The sequence below is a fragment of the Quercus lobata genome, chromosome 4 (assembly GCF_001633185.2).
Source record: "Quercus lobata isolate SW786 chromosome 4, ValleyOak3.0 Primary Assembly, whole genome shotgun sequence".
Lineage (NCBI taxonomy): Eukaryota > Viridiplantae > Streptophyta > Magnoliopsida > Fagales > Fagaceae > Quercus > Quercus lobata.
Window position 1 is genome coordinate 91,443,134 of NC_044907.1, and position 18,912 is coordinate 91,462,045.

At 37.1% G+C, this 18,912-nt stretch overlaps 2 protein-coding genes and 1 long non-coding RNA gene across 3 annotated transcripts; 2 read left to right on the top strand and 1 right to left on the bottom strand.

Moving 5' to 3' along the window:
- The first annotated feature begins 268 nt into the window (after positions 1 to 268).
- LOC115986905 lies at positions 269 to 1,946 on the top strand. The gene is made up of 2 exons (XR_004090925.1): positions 269 to 379; positions 540 to 1,946. It is a non-coding gene; the product is annotated as an uncharacterized LOC115986905 (long non-coding RNA).
- Positions 1,947 to 7,383: 5,437 nt separating this feature from the next.
- LOC115986147 lies at positions 7,384 to 8,037 on the bottom strand. The gene has a single exon (XM_031109003.1). The coding sequence runs from the start codon at positions 8,035 to 8,037 to the stop codon at positions 7,384 to 7,386; it is 654 nt and encodes a 217-aa protein (XP_030964863.1).
- A 2,147-nt stretch (positions 8,038 to 10,184) lies between these two features.
- On the top strand, positions 10,185 to 11,475 carry LOC115983628. The gene is made up of 2 exons (XM_031106355.1): positions 10,185 to 10,724; positions 11,096 to 11,475. The coding sequence occupies exons 1-2, from the start codon at positions 10,187 to 10,189 to the stop codon at positions 11,128 to 11,130; spliced, it is 573 nt and encodes a 190-aa protein (XP_030962215.1). The 5' UTR covers positions 10,185 to 10,186; the 3' UTR covers positions 11,131 to 11,475.
- The last annotated feature ends 7,437 nt before the right edge of the window (positions 11,476 to 18,912 follow it).

Here is an 18,912-nt window from a genome sequence, read left to right on the forward strand (position 1 = left end):
TAGGTACATTAGTGAGATTTTAAAGTGAAAAAGAAAAAGTTAAAGTTAAAAAAAAAAAAAAAAAAAGTTAACCTCGAAATCATTTCATATCATGGCTTTATGTCCGAATCAGACACTTTTGGCTCCACCATGAAATTATTGAGTACTATTTGAGAATATCACTATACACATTTTACTTTTTACTTTTTTTGTTCAACGAATTATTGTAATATTACTATTTACTTTTGTACTCTATATAATTTTAAGGATGTGCCCTTGCTTTCTACACCCTTTGTAATCTAGAAAAAATCATTCGTTGAATCCATTACCTTCTTCCATCTAGAAATCTTTCCCTTTGTAATATTTGAAGAATTGAAATCAATTGCAACACTTGATCTAAGTAAGTCTCTAAACTGTTTTCTTGAACTGTCATTTGGTCTTTTGCAATCTTCATCACTTTTTTTTTTCTCTGTTGCTCTCACTTGTTCTCTGCTTAGGAGTGTGTTCGGTTATCGTGCTAAATTTGCTGATTCTTGATTTTGCTAATTCTTCTTCCTCAGGGTCTCCATGTCGAACCAAAATCAAAGCGATATAGTAGTAAATAATGAGGAGATGATTATAGAAAGAAATCTAAAAAAATGGAAAATGGCTTCAGTACCTATTAATCAAATTTATAAGCAATCTATTTTTTCAAAATTTTCAATTAAGTCAGATTATAAAATAAAAACGTTTGAAAGAACCTTGTCTTTAAATAATGAGAACGAGTCAATACAATTATTCAATGAGGAATTAATGCAAGAGCATAGGCAGGAGTATTTATCTGTTAATTTTGGATTAGTTCAAGTAGCAATTAAACCACTAATAAGACAGGGATTAAATACAAGTGTATCATTATGTTTAAGAGATGGTAGACAACTTAATTTTGATCAGTCTATAATAGGAAGGATTGAAACGTCTTTATATGAAGATCCACTTTATTTTAATTGTTTTCCTAATTTTACTTTACCTATTTGTGAACCAGACTTACCGTGTGGATTAACATTGGATGTTAAAATTAATAATATGGTGAGAGGATCACAACCTTTAACAATTATGTATAGGATTTGTTATGAATTGATGAAAACATTATTTTCAAAATCATTAGATAAAAACACTTCCTTCATACAAACAAATGCTAGGAATTCTAGTAACACTTCATTAATACAAACAAATGCTAGGAATTCTAGTATTATAAGTCTGTGCTGTGTATCCAAGAGTTAGCCGATATACATCACTGTCAGTTTCTAAGACCTTTTCCCCTCTTCGTATTTGTGTTAAAATATTTAGTATTTTTTTTTTTAAATCGTAAGTAAATTGAATGGAATCAAATTACACTTCCAAATCAATTGATATCAGAAACTCTTGAACCTCCAAATGTTGGAAGCAGCAACTCAAATATCAGATGTAGAGGACGAAGACCAAAGTGATTCTCCTTTACCAGATTACTTTCAAGATGCTCAAGACTGGTATGGGATATCATTTCAGTTGAATTAATATAAGATTTTCAGCATTTTCTGTATCAAAATAAATCAGAGGATTTTACTTTTGGTATTATTAGAAAAATTACTTTTGGAGGAATTAGATAGCTCTAGCAGCTTGTATCAGACCTTTCATTATTCATCTACAATATCATTTTGGTGGTATCAGGAATTATTGAAGCCTTTTCACTATTCATCTATGGTATTGTTCCGGCGGTATCAGCAATTATTGAAGACTTTTCACTATTCAAGGATATTGTTGTTCATATTACTAGTCATTGTATTATTGTAATTTAATTATTCACTTTTGTAGCCTATATAAGACTCCCTTGTTTGGGATCTGCTTATTTTCCAAAGTTTCCTTTGCAACCTTCTTTTATCCCAAATCTTACCCTCAATCTTCCCTTGTAATATTTTAAAATATTTAAATGAATTTTAGAGTTTCAAGTATTATTCAAGATGGCTTCAAGTAAGTTTTAGATTATTACTTTGTCTTGCAGCATACTGTCTTCATGATTCTTAGTTCTTTGTTATCCTCTTTATTGGTTCCTGGGAGACAAAGAGGAGCACAACAGCTTCACCTATAAAAAAGGTAAGTGTCAAAGAGGAAATCTTGAATTTAGAGAATATAATTGTAGACACTTATATTTTGCAACTTTTGTTTAACCTTGTTCCAAAAGAATAAATAATAATTTTATATCATAAGAAAAATCGTAATTTTGACCGTTCAATCTTTCAATACATGTTTCTCAAAAAAAAAAAAAAAAAAAAATCTATCAATACATCATTGAAAATAAATCTAGTACTTCTTAATGATCAGAACAATGTATTGTGTGCTCAAATCGGATGATCAAATTAAAAGATATGACTACATCAAGTTTTAATGGTCAAAATGCATTTGCAAAGCTAAGGTGAATCACATGTGGTTACTACTAATTAATTACCATTGATCAATTAAAGGGAATAAATATAATTAATTAGATATATTTTTTTTTGGGTTGTCATAATAATAATTGTAGAGATCCACGTGTTTAAGATATTCAAAGAGATTGCATTATCAGAAAGTTCATAAGTTTTAAACAACTAATTAGTTATTTTAATTCATCAAGTGTCTAAAAATGATAAATATTCTAGAAAAAAATCTAGATGGTTATGATACTAAATTAGGACTCCGAAGCCAAAACAAGTTCTAAAAATTAATTCAAAAGAGTCAAAACACTTAAAACTCAAAACAAAGCACAAATGTAGGATTGGGTCCAAGTGCCAATTTCCTGCTAGATTCAATTGTTTTGTGATTTTTCAGATTCCAGCTCAACTCTTAAGCCCAAGGCTTTTCCCCCTTTATAAATAGAGGAAATCCCTTCATTTACAAAGCACACAAAAATCCTTTAAAAGAGTTTTTTTTTTTTTTTTTTTGACTGTGAAGATAGAAATTTTATTGAATATTGGGGTTGAAAAAGACCCCCATTAAGTATACAAAAGACAAGGACTAATAACCAAAGCCTCCCCATGACATCAGGGTACAAACCAAGCAAAAGTAAAAGGAAGCTATAATGGCCAGGAGCTGAGCACGTAATGTCCCCATCACTGCGCACTCGGTTGCTTAGTTTGGTTCAGCTAGATGACTATTCCAATGCTGGTAGTCTTGCATTAGAGTTGTGGCCGCCTGAAGAATGTCCTTTGGCTGGGATTGTTTTTCCTCAAAGCAAAACCTGTTTCTAGCGTTCCAGATGGACCAAGCCACTGTCGCCCAAGTCTCCATATCCTTCCTTGTGAGCCTATCCTACAACTGTCGGGCCAAGTGGTAAAAATTCTGCACCACAGCTCAACACTTCTGTAGCCGTCCTTGAGCCATTGCCCACACGTTTTTGGCCATGGGACATCCCCAGAGCACATGTCTTATCGTTTCATCGGTCTACTCACATATAGCACACAGTGGGTCTATATAAACTTTTTTACGATATAGGTTGGCGCGGGTCGGAAGAATATAGTTGCACGCCCTCCATACGAAATTCCGAAGCTTTGGTGGCACATTCATCTTCCAAATCCTATTCCAAAACCTCTTTTCTTCTCCTACCGTGGAGTGCTCAACTCCTACCTCTCGGTGCAAACGTAAGGCCATGTGATAGGCAGTTTTAACTGTAAACCCCTGGGCTTTGTTTTCTTTCCAGTAAAGCTTATCTCTTGTCCGTGTGTTACTGAGATGGATGCGCAGAATGTCATTTTGTGTGGCTTGCATGAATGTGGCCTGTATCAAGGGTCGATTCCATTGCATGGATTTGTGGTGGAGGAGGTCCCCCACCTTCAAAGTAGTGTCAGCTCCAAGCTTGAAGAGAGGGGGGTGTTGCAGCCAGTTGTTGCAGGTAAGTTTGATACTCTGTCCATCTCCAATCTTCAACATGGAGCCCTCCTGAATTACATCCCTAGCAGCCAATAAACCATGCCACACAAATGAGGGATTGTGGCTTAACTCAGCATCCATAAAAGAGCACCGGGGAAAATATCTAGCTTTGTAGACTCGATAGAAGAGGGAATGAGATCCGCTGACCAAGCGCCAAGCTTGTTTTGCTAGCATAGAGAGGTTGAAGGCGTGAATGTCCTTAAACCCCATGCCACCCCTATTTTTTTGCGTGCATAGTCTCTTCCAGTTAATCCAATGGATCTTCTTATCACTCTTTGTTTGTCCCCACCAATATTTTGCCAAGACCGAGTTGATATCCTCACACACACTTTTTGGGATCTTGAAGATACTCATAGAGTAGGTCGGAATTGCTTGAGCCACCGACTTGATTAAAGTCTCCCTTCTTGCCTTTGATATGGTCTTTTCCTTTCAACCCATCACCTTTTTTGTTATCCTCTCCTGTAAACCCTTAAAGGTGCTTACTTTGGACTTACCCCAAACCATAGGTAGTACAAGGTATTTTTCACAATTTGTCATGACTTGTGCACCCATCAAGTTCTGAATTGCTTCTTTTTCTCTTCGGTTTGTATTTTGGCTAAAAAAGAGAGTGGTCTTCGCTCTATTGATAGCTTGCCTCGAGGCTTCCTCATATTGTGTATGGATATCCAGCAATTGGCGACATTCTCCAATCTTTGCCTCACAAAATAACAGGCTATCGTCTGCAAAGAGGAGATGGGAAATACGTACTCCCCCTTGGCTAGAGAAAATACCCTTCAACCTATTTGTATCTGCTGCCTTTCGAATCAGGGAGGACAACCCCTTAGCACAGAGCAGGAAGAGATATGGGGATAAAGGGTTGCCTTGCCTAATGCCACGGGTAGGTGTGATGAAACCGTTTGGTTTCCCATTAATGAGCACCGAATATGTGGCTGTTTTCACTATTTCCATGGCCAAAGTCACCCATTGTTCAGGCAGCCCTATCTTCAACATAATCTAGCGTAGGAATTCCCATTCCACTCTATCATAGGCCTTGCTGATGTCTAGTTTCATTGCCATATGACCATCTTTCCTTTCCTCTTACTCCTTATACGGTGGAGCATTTCAAATGCAACAGTAGTTTTATCTGTAATTTATCTGTAATGAGTCTATCAGGAATAAATGCACTTTGGGCATCAGAAATAATATTGGATAACATGGATTTTATCTGATTAGCTAGGACTTTTGATATAATCTATGAAACAACATTACTCAAACTTATGGGACGAAACTCTGTGATATATTGTGGGTCATTCTTTTCAGGAATGAGGACAATATGTGTAAAATTCATTTTCTTCAGACATTTACTAGAGTGCAGTACGGATAATACAGCAAGTGTTACATCATGCCCAACAATATGCCAATATTTTTGAAAAAAGAGAGGAGACATACCATCTGGACCCGGTGATTTTGATGAATGCATACTGAATAGGGCCACCCGCACCTCTTCCTCAGTGTAAGGCTGTGTTAGTGAGTGAGCCATGTCTTGAGTCACAACCTTATCGACTGTCCCCAACACCCTTTCCATGTTCCTTGGCTGAGCTGTGGGTTGGTGTAGTATTCCTCAACAATAGTGCTGATTTTACTCATGTCAGATTGCCATACACCCTCCCTATCATTCAGCCTATCGATGCTTTTCTTCATATGTCTCTGGCTTGCTCTTTGGTGGAAGAACCTGGTGTTTTTATCCCCTGCCTTGAGCCATATGGACCTGGACCGCTGCCGCCAAAATACTTCTTCATGATGCAACAAAGTGTTGATCTCATTTTTCAATTCATTGATGTTATGCAAGTTCTGTCCATACCCTTGTTCCATCAACTCCTCAAGATCCTGTTGCTTTGCATTTAGGCGAGTCTTTGTGTTGCCAAAAGTATGCCGACCCTATGTCACCAAGGCTGATTTGGTTTGTTTTATTTTCTCAAACAGTCTATTCATGGGGCTACCTAAAACGGTTGAGTGGGTCCAAGAGCCACGAATTATTTGTTCACACTCAGGATGCGACACCCATTTTTCTTAAAACCGATGGAGCTTATGCTGCCGTCGAAGGGCATGGGCAGTAGCTGGTGTAGTGTCCAGTAATATCGGGTCATGATCGGAGAATGAGGCCGTCAAATGGGTCACCTTCGCCCTTGGGTGTATCTCCGACCAATCTACTGATACGCACGCTCTATCCAATCTCTCTTCCACAAAAGCTTCCTTACCTCTCCCATTTCGCCACGTAAACCTGTACCCACTGTAACCAAGGTCTATTAGTCCACAAAAGAGCAAAACACTTTGAAATTCAACCATGGGGAGCAACGGCTTAGGTAGCTTGCCATTCTTCTCACTAGAGTTCAGTATCTCATTATAGTCGCCAATACACACCCAAGGTAGTGTAGAGCGACTGTGAAGGTGTCAGAGTAACCTCCATGTCTCTGGTTTCTGTTGTTCATCGGGGTATTCGTATATCCCTGTTAGTCTCTACGGTAGGCCTGAGGGAGGGAGGATCCGTGTGTCAATGTGATGAGGGGAGTAAGTATACGTGTCAAGTACCACTTTAGTTTTCCATAGCATTGCCAAGCCACCTCTTCTACCATCACTGGACACTGCAAGCATCCCTGAAATCCCAACTCTGCCTTTATTGGTTCCATCTCTCGGATTGTCAATTTTGTTTCCATGAGAAACAAAATGATGGGAGCTTTTTTTCTCACCAAATCAGCAAGAACCTCAACTGCCCAGTGATTCCCAAGCCCCCAACAGTTCCAACTGATGATGATCATTGTGATCGGTGGGGCTGCGCCGCATCCTCCACCATTTGATCTGTAGGTTGTGTTGAATCGGCCTCACCCTTAAGCCTTTTAGTTTTTGGTTCGTCAACTTGGCCATCAAGGTTGTTTGCATGGCTGGAGCGTTTCTTTTTTCCAACTGAGGTCATGGTATGTGACATGGCTGAGTTTTGTTTTGGTTTAGCAAGTTTTTTCCAGGTGGCTTTTTGTTTGACTAGTGGGTCCTCTGATGGTGTACATGGGGATGTGGAAGAAGATGTGACAATAGCTGTTGTCTTCCCATAACTAATGGGCACAGAGTAAAGTTCTTACTCGTAAAGGCCGTTTTCCATGCCGGTTTGGTTGTGATTTGACGTGATATTGCTTTCAGTCAGTATCGGGTCAGCTGGTAACGTGAAAGGAGGGGATATCGGGTTGGTAGGTCACATGAAAAGCTGTACTGTAGGTGTCAAGCTAGGCCTGGGCTTTTTCGAATTTTCCGTAGTTTCCTGGACTATATTGCACGTGTCTGTGGGGTCCGCTAGTAGCGGTGATGGTTCAGTCACAGCAGTGGTATCTCCCTGGTGTTGTTCCAGGCTTCTCGATTTGCTTTTCTACGCTTCAGGTTTGAGCTGAGTTCCGGCCTTCAACCCCTCTCTGTATGGTTTCTCGTTCTTGTCCTTTTCATTGGCTGACTTGCACTCTTTCAGTTCATGGCCCATTTTACTGCATGCGAAACACCAGCCCACGAGACGTTCATATCGGAAAGCAACTTTTGCTTCGTCACCCTCTGGACTGACAATAGGTCCGCCCCGCCGCAGCAGTTTTCCAGTGGCACCTCCACCCATATTCTAAGGAAGCGGGCTTGATCTGCTTTTATTGCTTTGCAATCCACTTCAATGACTCTACCCAGCCCCTGCCCTATGTCATGACCTACTTCTTCGGTGGTTAAGTCAAATGGCAGCCCCCAAACTTGGACCCACAAGGGAATATGGGTGAATTTCACTGTTCTAGCTGACATGCCTTTCTCCCATCTCCATAGGGCAAGGATTTGATTGTCAAAGCACCATGGACCATTGTTCCAAACCCAAGTAAGTTGACTCTCCAATGAGAACTTAAACTGTAATAGCCCATCTCCAACCTCCACCACCTTCAGATCATCACCCATTTTCCACATTGATCGCAATAGATTCTTGGCTGCTCTCATATTAATCGATCTAGTTGTAAGGAATTTCCCAATTAAGCTTAAAGAGTATTCTTCCAATATCTCTTTTCTTCTTACTGGTCGGATTGTGATGGCTTTATCTTCCTTTGTTGTTACCTGCAATTGTTGAATACGTTCTAGGACATCAGCATCCATGATGCTCCGAAAGCAAAGGCACTCTAGTCTTGAAGGGTCAAGCCTAGGAGAAAAGAGAGGAAGAAGGCTCACTCTCAATGAGAAACACTCCTACTCAGAGGACAAGAAAAAAGTATTTTTAGAGTTGTTTTAAAAGGGTTTTTTAAGAGACATAAGGTGGTTGTTGATTGTTTTTGTCAATCTCGATACACTACCCCCTCAAAAATCCTAAGTTTATTACTTCCTTAGCATAAATTTGATGCAAAGCGCCTTCAATCAATATTCAATTCCAAATCATTGAAGAACTATTGTTATTTTGCTCAAATCTTCAAATAACACAAAAGAACATCTCGAGAACACTTCGAATGAAGGAGGTGTTGCCCATCCAATCCAAACCCCAATCCATATCCATACATCTGAAGGTACTGCCCAAATTCCAAACTTGAAGGAAGAACATGTTGCACAATGATCAACAACCACAAGAACATTTAAGACCACTCTTGGATGATGTTGGAAAAACATATGCATCATGTTGCCATCGTACATGTTATATGCAGCAGAAACAAAACTAAGATCTACTTCATATAATGCATAAACCACAAGCAAGTATGAATATGAAAATTGTAAAGTAAAATCGTACCATTGATGCATCTACCTTGCAAAACAAAATAAATCTCACCAAGAGCTCTTGAATCTTCACCCAAAGCTTTGATCAATCCTTGTACAACTTGAGCTTCTCCTCAATGATTGTGTGTGGCTAAGAGTGTTGGCTCATCCTTTGTTGAATATGCCATAGAACCGAGTATGCTAGGAGAGAGAGAGAGATTAGGTGACTAATGTTATTAATTTAATGTGTAAGAAAATAGTTTTTAAAAATTAAAATATTAAACTGTTTAGAAAAATTGATTGTCCATAATATGTCAGCATACTCATAACATTCCTTTTTTTGTTGAGACAGTTATAGTTTTAATTGTACTGGATTTAGCTCACAATTTTGGGGACCTTGGGACATGGAAGAGAGTGTACAACCAACCTATGTTTTTTGAATTTTTTATTTATTTATTTTTTATGTCAATTACCCCCTTCCCCCACTTCCCTAACAAATTTGAAGCCTCTCTGGGGCTTCCTTTTTCTTATCTATCAGACAATTAAGAAGAAAGGATCAGAGAATAAGAAGAATGAGAAGAAGAGTAAAACGACACTACAAACAAGCTAAGCTACAAGTCTACTTAGAAGAGCAGCTAAACGGCATGTAGTCTTAGTTGTTTATTTAACTCAGATTATACCACACGTATTGTAACTAACTCCCACACGTGTTGTAACTAACTCCATTAGCTCCCTCTTATTTTTCTGTTATTCTTCTGTTATTCCGTTGCACTCTGTTTTGGGTATTTAGGTTCAGAGATGTATATAAGCTTGATAAGTGTACAGATTCATTCAATACAAGAATTAGAGAAAGTTTCTTATCTTTTCTCTCAATTTCTCTCTCTTTTCTTCCTGTGTGTTCACACATCTGTTTCTTCCTTCATTTCTATTTTGTAACATGGTATCAGAGCACGAGCCTTCTTCAATGGCGTCGAATACTCAAGCTACTCAGGCTACTCAGGTTTTCTCATCTCAACGAGAACTGACTCCGATGGAGGATCCACGAAGTCCATTTTTCTTGCATCATGGTGAAACACCAAGTGCGATTCTGGTTACTCAACCATTAACAGAGGACAATTATCCTATGTGGTCCAGAGCAATGAGAATGGCTTTGGATGCCAAGAGCAAGCTTGGATTCGTTGATGGTACTGTTAATGCATCAATGGCGATCACACCGTTAGAGAAGCAAGCCTGGTCCAAATGCAATTCAATGATCTCCTCTTGGATCTTGAATTCAGTTTCTCTTAACCTCACTGCCAGTGTAATTTACAGAGACATTGCATTCGAAGTGTGGAATACTCTCAAGAAACGATTCTCTCAAGCAAATGGACCTAGGATCTCTCAGCTTCAGAAACAAATCTCAACTATGATGCAAGGTGCTGCTACAGTCACAGGTTTCTTCACTGATCTTCAAGCTGCCTGGGATCAATTATTGAATTTCAGGCCTTCACCTTGTTATTCATGTGGAAAGTGCACCTGTGGTGTGAATGATAAGGTCACAACCTTCCAGCATCAAGATTCTCTCATGCAATTCTTGAACGGGTTGAATGATTCCTATTCTCAAGTGAAAACACAAATACTCATGATGGAGCCTAGTCCTTCCATTGATAAGGCATTTTCTCTGGTGATTCAAGAGGAAAGGCAAAGGTATTCAGGATTTACTGTTGTTCCTTCTGTTGAATCAACTGCCCTTGCAGTCAAGAATCAAGGATTCAATCAAGGGATTCCATATCCAGGATACAACAAGAGCACTAAAGGAATCAATGCAAAAGGGAGGCCTGTATGTAGTCACTGTGGCAAGCTTGGACATGTTGTAGAAAAATGCTACAAATTGGTAGGATATCCTCCAGGTTACAAGCAGAAGGGCAGAGTGGCCATGGCCAATCAAGTCTTGACTAAAGATGATCAAGGAAATTCTAACAATTCTGGCAATCAACAGGTCAATTCATTTCCCTTTACTTCAGAACAATATCAACAATTAATCTCAATGCTCAGCTCTCATCATGCATCCACATCTGGTGCTGCCAATGATGCATTGCACTCAGCTAATTCTGCTCTTTCAGGTAATGTGTGTAATACTTGGTCAGATTGTGTTTCCTTAGACTTGCAACATTCAGTTTTTGCTGTTAATCCTGTCAATAAGAATGCCTATGGTACTGATGTTTGGATCCTTGATACCGGAGCCACAGACCACATAGTGCATTCCTTATCTTTGTTTACACACATCACTAGCTCCATTTCCACATTTGTTCAATTACCTAATGGTGAAAGGGTCACAGTTACACATATAGGTACAATTCAGGTTACTTCAACTTTGAAACTTGAAAATGTATTGTGTGTCCCCTTTTTCACCTTCAACCTGATTTCTGTTAGCCAATTAACCAAAACACTTTCATGTTGTTTCATTTTTCTGTCAAATTTTTGCTTTATACAGGACCTTACTTGTTGGAAAACGATTGGAGTGGGTGAATTACATGACAATCTGTATCTGCTGCACACTGCATCCTCTTGCAAATCTGTTTCAGAAGATTCTTCAACTCTTGAGTCTGTTTTTCAATCTTTTGTCAATTCTGTATCTGGTTCAATATCCATTCCTAGAGTTACCAAGTCTTATCTTTGGCACATGAGGTTAGGACATGCCTCTGATAATAAGTTTCAGGCCTTACACAGTCATATACCTGATGTACAAAATTTTCATAGCAATAAAAATTGTGTTCTTTGTCCCATTGCAAAACAGAAGAGGCTTCCATTGCCCTTTCTTAATCATGTTTCAAATGCTGCTTTTGATTTGATCCATTGTGATGTTTGGGGACCATTTGCCAAGCTCACTCATGATGGATTCAAATTCTTTCTTACCATTGTGGATGATGCCACAAGATCCACTTGGATTTATATTATGAAATCAAAAGCTAAACTAGACCTTTGCTGATTTCTTTCTATAACATGATCAATACACAATTTCATGCAAATATTAAGACCATTAGAACTGATAATGCCCCTGAATTTTTCTTAAAAGACTTTTATGCAAGCAAAGGCATCATTCACCAACATTCATGTGTTGCCACTCCACAACAAAATTCAGTTGTGGAGAGGAAACACCAGCACATTTTAAGCATTGCAAGGGCATTAAAATTTCAATCTAATGTTCTTATTTGCTATTGGGGTGACTGTGTATTGACTGCTGTACATATAATCAATAGATTACCCTCCAAACTTCTGAACCAAAAAACTCCCTTTGAAAAACTCTATGGAAAGCCTCCTTCCTTTATTCATTTAAAGGTATTTGGCTGTCTTTGCTTTGCCTCCACCTTATCCCATAACAGATCAAAATTTGATCCTAGATCATCCCCTTGTGTCTTTCTTGGTTACCCGTTTGGAGTTAAGGGTTACAAATTACTTGATTTGACTACCAAGAGATTTTTCATATCCAGGGATGTTCATTTTCTTGAGACTGTATTTCCTTTCATTTCACAGCCTCATTCTTTTTCTCCAAACACAAATATCCCTTTATCTCACCTTTTTCCTTCAGTGGCTGAACCACCTGCCTCTTTCTTTGATTTTGAAACCTCTGGCACTTCTTCTTATGTCCCACAGGTTCCTCTCAATGATACTCTTTCCAATCATGATGTTCCTTTAGCTACTTTACCTACTGATATCTCAGTTTTAGCTCCTGCAGATTCACTTGTTCACAATTCTGCAGACTTACCTGTTGAAGATTCTGCAGAATTCCCTGTTACAAATTCTGCAGATCCTTCACCTTCTCAATCTATCCAACCTATCATTCCTTCCACTCTTCCATCCTCTATTCCCTTAAGAAAGTCATCCAGACTCTCTAAACCACCTGCATACTTAACAGATTTTAAATGCAGCACAGTTGTTACTGATAATCCACCTTCCCTTTCTGCCAACAAGTCAGGTATCCTCTTTCCCTTGTCTCATTACCTTAATTCTTCCAAATTATCCTCCAATTATGCACATTTCTGCTCCCTCATCTCTGCCATACCTGAACCTACATCTTACCATGAGGCAATCAAAGATTCTAATTGGCAGGATGCTATGGCATCTGAAATTGCTGCTTTGGAGGCCAATCAGACCTGGTCTATTACACCTTTACCTCCTCATAAAAGAGCCATTGGGTGCAAATGGGTCTATAGAGTCAAATACAATGCTGATGGCTCTTTGGACAGATACAAAACCAAGCTTGTTGCCAAAGGTTTCACTCAACAAGCTGGCTTAGACTTCACTGATACTTTTTCACCTGTTGCTAAGCTCACTACTGTCAAAACTCTGCTTGCCATTTCTGCTGTGAGAGGTTGGCATTTGGTCCAACTTGATGTGAACAATGCTTTTCTTAATGGTGATCTCCATGAAGAAGTCTATATGCAGTTACCTCAGGGATTTCACAGCAAGGGGGAAAACCTAGTTTGCAAGCTTAACAAGTCTTTGTATGGTCTCAAGCAAGCATCAAGACAGTAGTACTCCAAGTTCTCTTCAACCATTTTAAAATATGGTTTCAAGCAATCCAAATCAGATTACTCCTTGTTCACTAAGAAGTGCAATCAGACTTTCATAGCATTGCTTGTTTATGTTGATGACATTCTAATTGCAAGTAATGATGTTCAAGCAGTTGAAGATCTTAAAACTTCTTTGAATCAGGAATTCAAGTTGAAAGACCTTGGTAATTTGAAATACTTTCTTGGTCTTGAGGTTGCTAGATCAGAGAAAGGAATTTCATTATGTCAAAGGAAGTACGCATTAGGTGTTCTTAAAGATGCTGGAATGACAGGTTGCAAACCCAGCAAAGTGCCAATGGAACAAAACTTAAAACTAAGCAAATTTCAAGGAGAATTGTTGACTGATCCGGGTGTTTATAGGAGATTAGTTGGAAGGCTGCTTTACCTAACCATAACAAGACCAGATATTACCTATTCAGTTCATAAACTAAGCCAATTCATGGCTAAGCCTAGAAAGCCACATCTTGATGCAGCCTACAAGGTGTTGCAATACATTAAAGGATGCCCTGGCCAAGGCATTCTCCTATCATCAAAATCATATTTGCATTTGAAGGCTTACACGGATGCAGATTGGGCCTCTTGTGTAGATACCAGAAGATCTACTACTGGATTTTGTGTGTTTTTAGGAGACTCATTGATCTCATGGAAGTCTAAGAAACAATCCATAGTTTCTAGATCCTCAGCTGAAGCTGAGTATAGGGCAATGGCCTTAAGTGTTTGTGAAATGACTTGGCTGTTGGCTTTATTAAAGGATTTTGAAGTTGATCATCCACAACCGGGCATGCTTTTCTGTGATAACCAGGTAGCAATCTATATTGGTGAGAACCCTATCTTCCATGAACGTACAAAACACATAGAAGTAGACTGCCATTTGGTTAGAGACAAGGTACAAGAAAAGGTGATTCGTTTATTCTTCACTCCCACACATACACAGCTAGCAGATCTGTTTACCAAGGCATTATGCAGTCAGCAGCTGAAGTTCTTAATTTCCAAGATGAATGTATTAAACATACATAGTTCTGAGTCTCATCTTAAGGGGGAGTATCAGACAATTAAGAAGAAAGGATCAGAGAATAAGAAGAATGAGAAGAAGAGTAAAACGACACTACAAACAAGCTAAGCTACAAGTCTACTTAGAAGAGCAGCTAAACGGCATGTAGTCTTAGTTGTTTATTTAACTCAGATTATATCACACGTATTGTAACTAACTCCCACACGTGTTGTAACTAACTCCACTAGCTCCCTCTTATTTTTCTGTTATTCTTCTGTTATTCCGTTGCACTCTGTTTTGGGTATTTAGGTTCAGAGATGTATATAAGCTTGATAAGTGTACAGATTCATTCAATACAAGAATTAGAGAAAGTTTCTTATCTTTTCTCTCAATTTCTCTCTCTTTTCTTCCTGTGTGTTCACACATCTGTTTCTTCCTTCATTTCTATTTTGTTACATTATCTTTTTTTATTTTTAATTGAAGACCTTAGGTCTACGCTAAAATCCATGGTCTAAACTAAAGCTGGCCATGAGTTCTATCATTATAGTTTGTCAAATACTCTACACAGTAAAGCTCTTTTTAATTAAATCTATTTATCGCAAAATCTCTAGAATTAAAATTTTATAGATTAAGATCTACTTTTTGAGAGGGTACATAATGTTTCGGGTTAAATCCAAGCTCTCACAACATGTGAGATTTAATAGCAGGGACGGAGGTAGGACTTGAAGTTAGGGGGGTGGCCCTGACCGTTGTCTTTGCTGCTTCCTAGCTGCTGAGGATTTTTTTTTTTTTTTTTTTTTTGAGTTTTTGATGCCTACGTCTTCTGCTAGGTAAGGACACAATAATTCTATTTAAAACTTTTTAAAAGGCTGGTTGTTTGTTTTGAGTAAAATTAGTTAATTAGGCTTAATTATTTTTAACTTTACTATTGGTCATTTCTGTTATTGCGCTAATTTTTTTGGGCTTGTATATTTTGTTTTAGATTTTAGATCTATAAAATTTTTAATGGCCTTTAAATGAGAAAAATGCTAGAGCTATAAACTTTTATACAAATTACTAATATGATGAGTGGTTATTAACAAGTAAAAAAGTGATGTAATTGATGGGTCCAAATACGAACCAATAAGAATTTATACCTCAACGGTTTGTATAAATGTTGTAGATAAGTTTGTACATGTAACATTAGTCTAAAAAGAATCAATGATATTGTTAGGGGGCAAAATGTAATTTTATTGAACAAAATTTCTAATATATATACACACACACACAGGGGCGGCGCCATGACTAGCCCGAGGGTTCAAATGAACCCCTTGACTTGGCCCAAAATAAAATTATATATGTAGTATTTATAAAATTTTATTGTTTTGACCTCAACAATAAAAATTTGAACACCCTATCTTAATTTTTTTTAAGCCCAACTGAAATTAGTTTGAATATGATTCTCCTAGTGCCACTTTCTCAATATTTTCACAATAAAGGTTAAATGGTAAGTTGTAACTAGTTTTTATTTGGATCCACAATTGATATCATTTTTTTAACTACCATTAATAACTTGTCACCTAGATTTTGTTGTGAATTTTTTGTAAAAATGTTGTGTTAGTAGAACAACTCTTAAAATATTTAATTTTACAAGAAAGATAAAAAAATGTTTCAAATTTTTGCTCATTTGTTTAGAAAAGAAGAAGAAAAACTCTTCAAGACTCTAGCTTACTTTGGCATTGACAGCATAAAGTATCTACATATGTGTTTCTTTCCTCATTCTCTCTATTTTTCTTTCTCCCTTCTATGTTTTCTTAATTTTTCTCTATGTCCAATCAAGTAATTTTATAAATGCTCTACAAATTTCAAAGTATAAGAAATCTTTTACGGCTTGCTCTAATTTGAAGAGAGTGAACTCGTGTATGGTTAAAAAACCATACACTTCAAAAGCAAAAACTTATTACTATTCTTTTTCTTAGTTTCACATTTCCTCCAATCTCTACTTCTAGGTGTATTACTAACTTATTGTTCTTATTTATTCTATATTTTTTATTTAATTGATATAACTTATAAATATAATAAGTTATTATTAATTTGACAAAAATGTATGACTAGTTATTTAATTCTATTTGTTTATGCATCCAATGATTGTTGTCTTAACGATCTTTAAACTATTAATAATTTTTTTGACTATTGTACAATATAGTTGTATTGTGTATAATGTGGAAGTTGTATATATATAAAAATAATCATCTTATTTTTCACTCGCCTACCACCACCTACAAATTCTTGGCTTTGCCATTATTGATCCCCTTAGAAAAAAGTTCTGGAGCCGCCACTATATATATATATATATATATATATATATTAATAAAAAATTTGGGGAGCCATTACCCCCCTTAGTCAATATATACCTCTGTCCTTGCCTAATAGCATATGAGTCGCACATATTGTGAAAGAACTGGATGTATACACTCGAAATATAATATCATTTTGTCTATTTTCTATAGTAGTATACAACAGAACAACCACCCCTCCCCCGCTCCAAGATTTTTTTTTTTTTTAAAATAATTCTTTTGAAAGGGGGAGAAAAAAAAAAAATATATATATATATATATATAATGTACACATGTGGGTAGATTTTTTTTTTTCAGAAACCATACCGGTAGAACTTGAAGACGTTTTATGCTGTTTATTATAGGGCTGTTAATCATTTGTTAGTGATGAACTGAACTAAAATATTGTCATGTGAATATCATTGACGACATCCGCTGCCAAGTTTCTGCTTTTCAGTTTTCTGATTTCTGTTATGTTAAACGCATATGTAAGGTCCGTTTGGGAACAACTTATTTAACTAAAATTGAATTTTTTTTGCTAAAAGTACTATAGATAAAAGTAAAAGCTAGTTGAAATAATACAGTGAGACCCATGAATAATACTAAAAAATGTAGTAGAACCTATGAATAGTAACAAAAATAAGTTGAATAGTAGCAAAAATAAGCTAAATAGTAAAATAAATCGACTTTAAACTTTAATCCCAAAGACAGTTGTAATATTGTTATTGATGCCCTAACAAAAAGAAGCTAAAGATTGTGTGGGGCTACAGATTTGGTTGGAAGACTTATTAGTCTTTCTAGATGTTCATTAATTTTGTTTTGAATAAATTCGCAGGGCTGTTCCAGTCTGGTTTCTCCAAAAAAAAAAAAAAAAAAGTCATGTGAAACCTTTATATAGGGAAAGTAAAAATATTTCTTTGATATTTTCAGGGAAATTCATTCCTCCTCATATTTTAAAACAAAATGCTATCTCTCATGTCACAGAGTTCTTCTTTCTTAGCACCGTTCCCTTGAGGCAGTCATCTCTATTGTCCATCAAATATATTAGGTGGAGCCCAACTCCTTTCCCTTATGTCACTATTAATATAGACGGCAGCTCGATAAGTAACCCCGAAAAATCAAGTGCGGGGGGTGTGGCACGCTCAGCCAATGGAGAATGGTGTGGGGTTTCTCCTTACATCTGGGAGTTACGAATAATACTATGGCCGAACTGTGGGGTCTTAGAGAGGCGTTGACTCGAGCATGGGCCAAGGGTCATCACCGAGTTTGTTTTGAAACTAATTCTCTTCTTGAGAACAAATGGCTGACTACTCATACAGATTATCCTATGGAATTTTATAACTTGATTTTGGATTGCAGGTGGCTCCTCAACAAGGACTGGGAGGCGTGTGTTGAACATATATGGAGAAAGGCAAATAGCTATGCGGATTTACTGGCAAAGAGGGGTGCTTTTCAATCCAAAATGGGAGTTTGTATGATACATGCTCCACTTTTTTGTGGCAATGTTTATATTGGGATTCCATGGGTTTTGTCTCATCCCGGAGTCATCGCGGTTAATAAGGGTCCAGTAATGTTTTGTTTCGAGTCAGCTAGACCTCTCCTCGGTGTTGGTTTGGTTGGTTTGTGTTTAGATTTCCTGCTGTTAGTTTGTGTGGTGATGTGTTTTCTTGTTAAGTAAGTCTTGTTGTAATATTTATGTTTGTAAGACTTATGTTTATGTAATATAGCTCCCATTTATGACCAAAAAAAAATTATTATTATTATTTTGGGCTAAATTTTAAACATGATCACCTCAGCAAAAAGCCAATATTAATGAATTTTTGGTTAAATTGCTCTTTGCCTCTTTGGCTTGGCTAGAGAATTGAAAGATACTAAAATATGAGTATCGAAAAAGGAATGTGCTCTCTTTCTAAACAGTTTCTTTGAAAAGGCCCAACAGAATATCCTTTTCAAATGCCCTCCAAAAGTGTACTTATTTACCCCACTCAAATTGTTGTCATGTCCTTGAATCATAACCTTATCCAATGCTCGAACTGAACCGTTCATATTTGAGCAAATCAGACAATGAACTCACCTCTAGTGTTTGAAAGCTATCTGGATTCTATGGTCATCTAGGCCTTAATTGTGCTTTTCAAAGTTTGAGATTGTTTTTTAGCTTTGCTTGAATTATTGTAACAAATTTAACCAAATTTTCAAAGTTTTAAAAGTAATTCTAGTACAACATAAAATTCCACAACTTTTGCTACAATTTTTACCATAACTATTTTATGTGGTACATTGTGATTGGCTGCATATCACTTTTACATGGACCCACTACCTTTTTTTTTACCACTCACAACATGGACAATTGTAGCTAAAGACGAAAGTTGTAGTATATCATATGGTCTTAGAATTTTTGAAGTTTTAAAAGGTAAACCATTGCAAATTTGCA

Excerpts from the sequence above, each read along its gene's own strand:
- LOC115986147 (XM_031109003.1), bottom strand. The coding sequence starts at position 8,037 with ATGGATGCTGATGTCCTAGAACGTATTCAACAATTGCAGGTAACAACA.
- LOC115983628 (XM_031106355.1), top strand. The coding sequence starts at position 10,187 with ATGCAATTCTTGAACGGGTTGAATGATTCCTATTCTCAAGTGAAAACA. Across the intron at positions 10,725-11,095 it reads AGCTAATTCTGCTCTTTCAG|GACCTTACTTGTTGGAAAAC; the intron begins GTAATGTGTGTA and ends TGCTTTATACAG.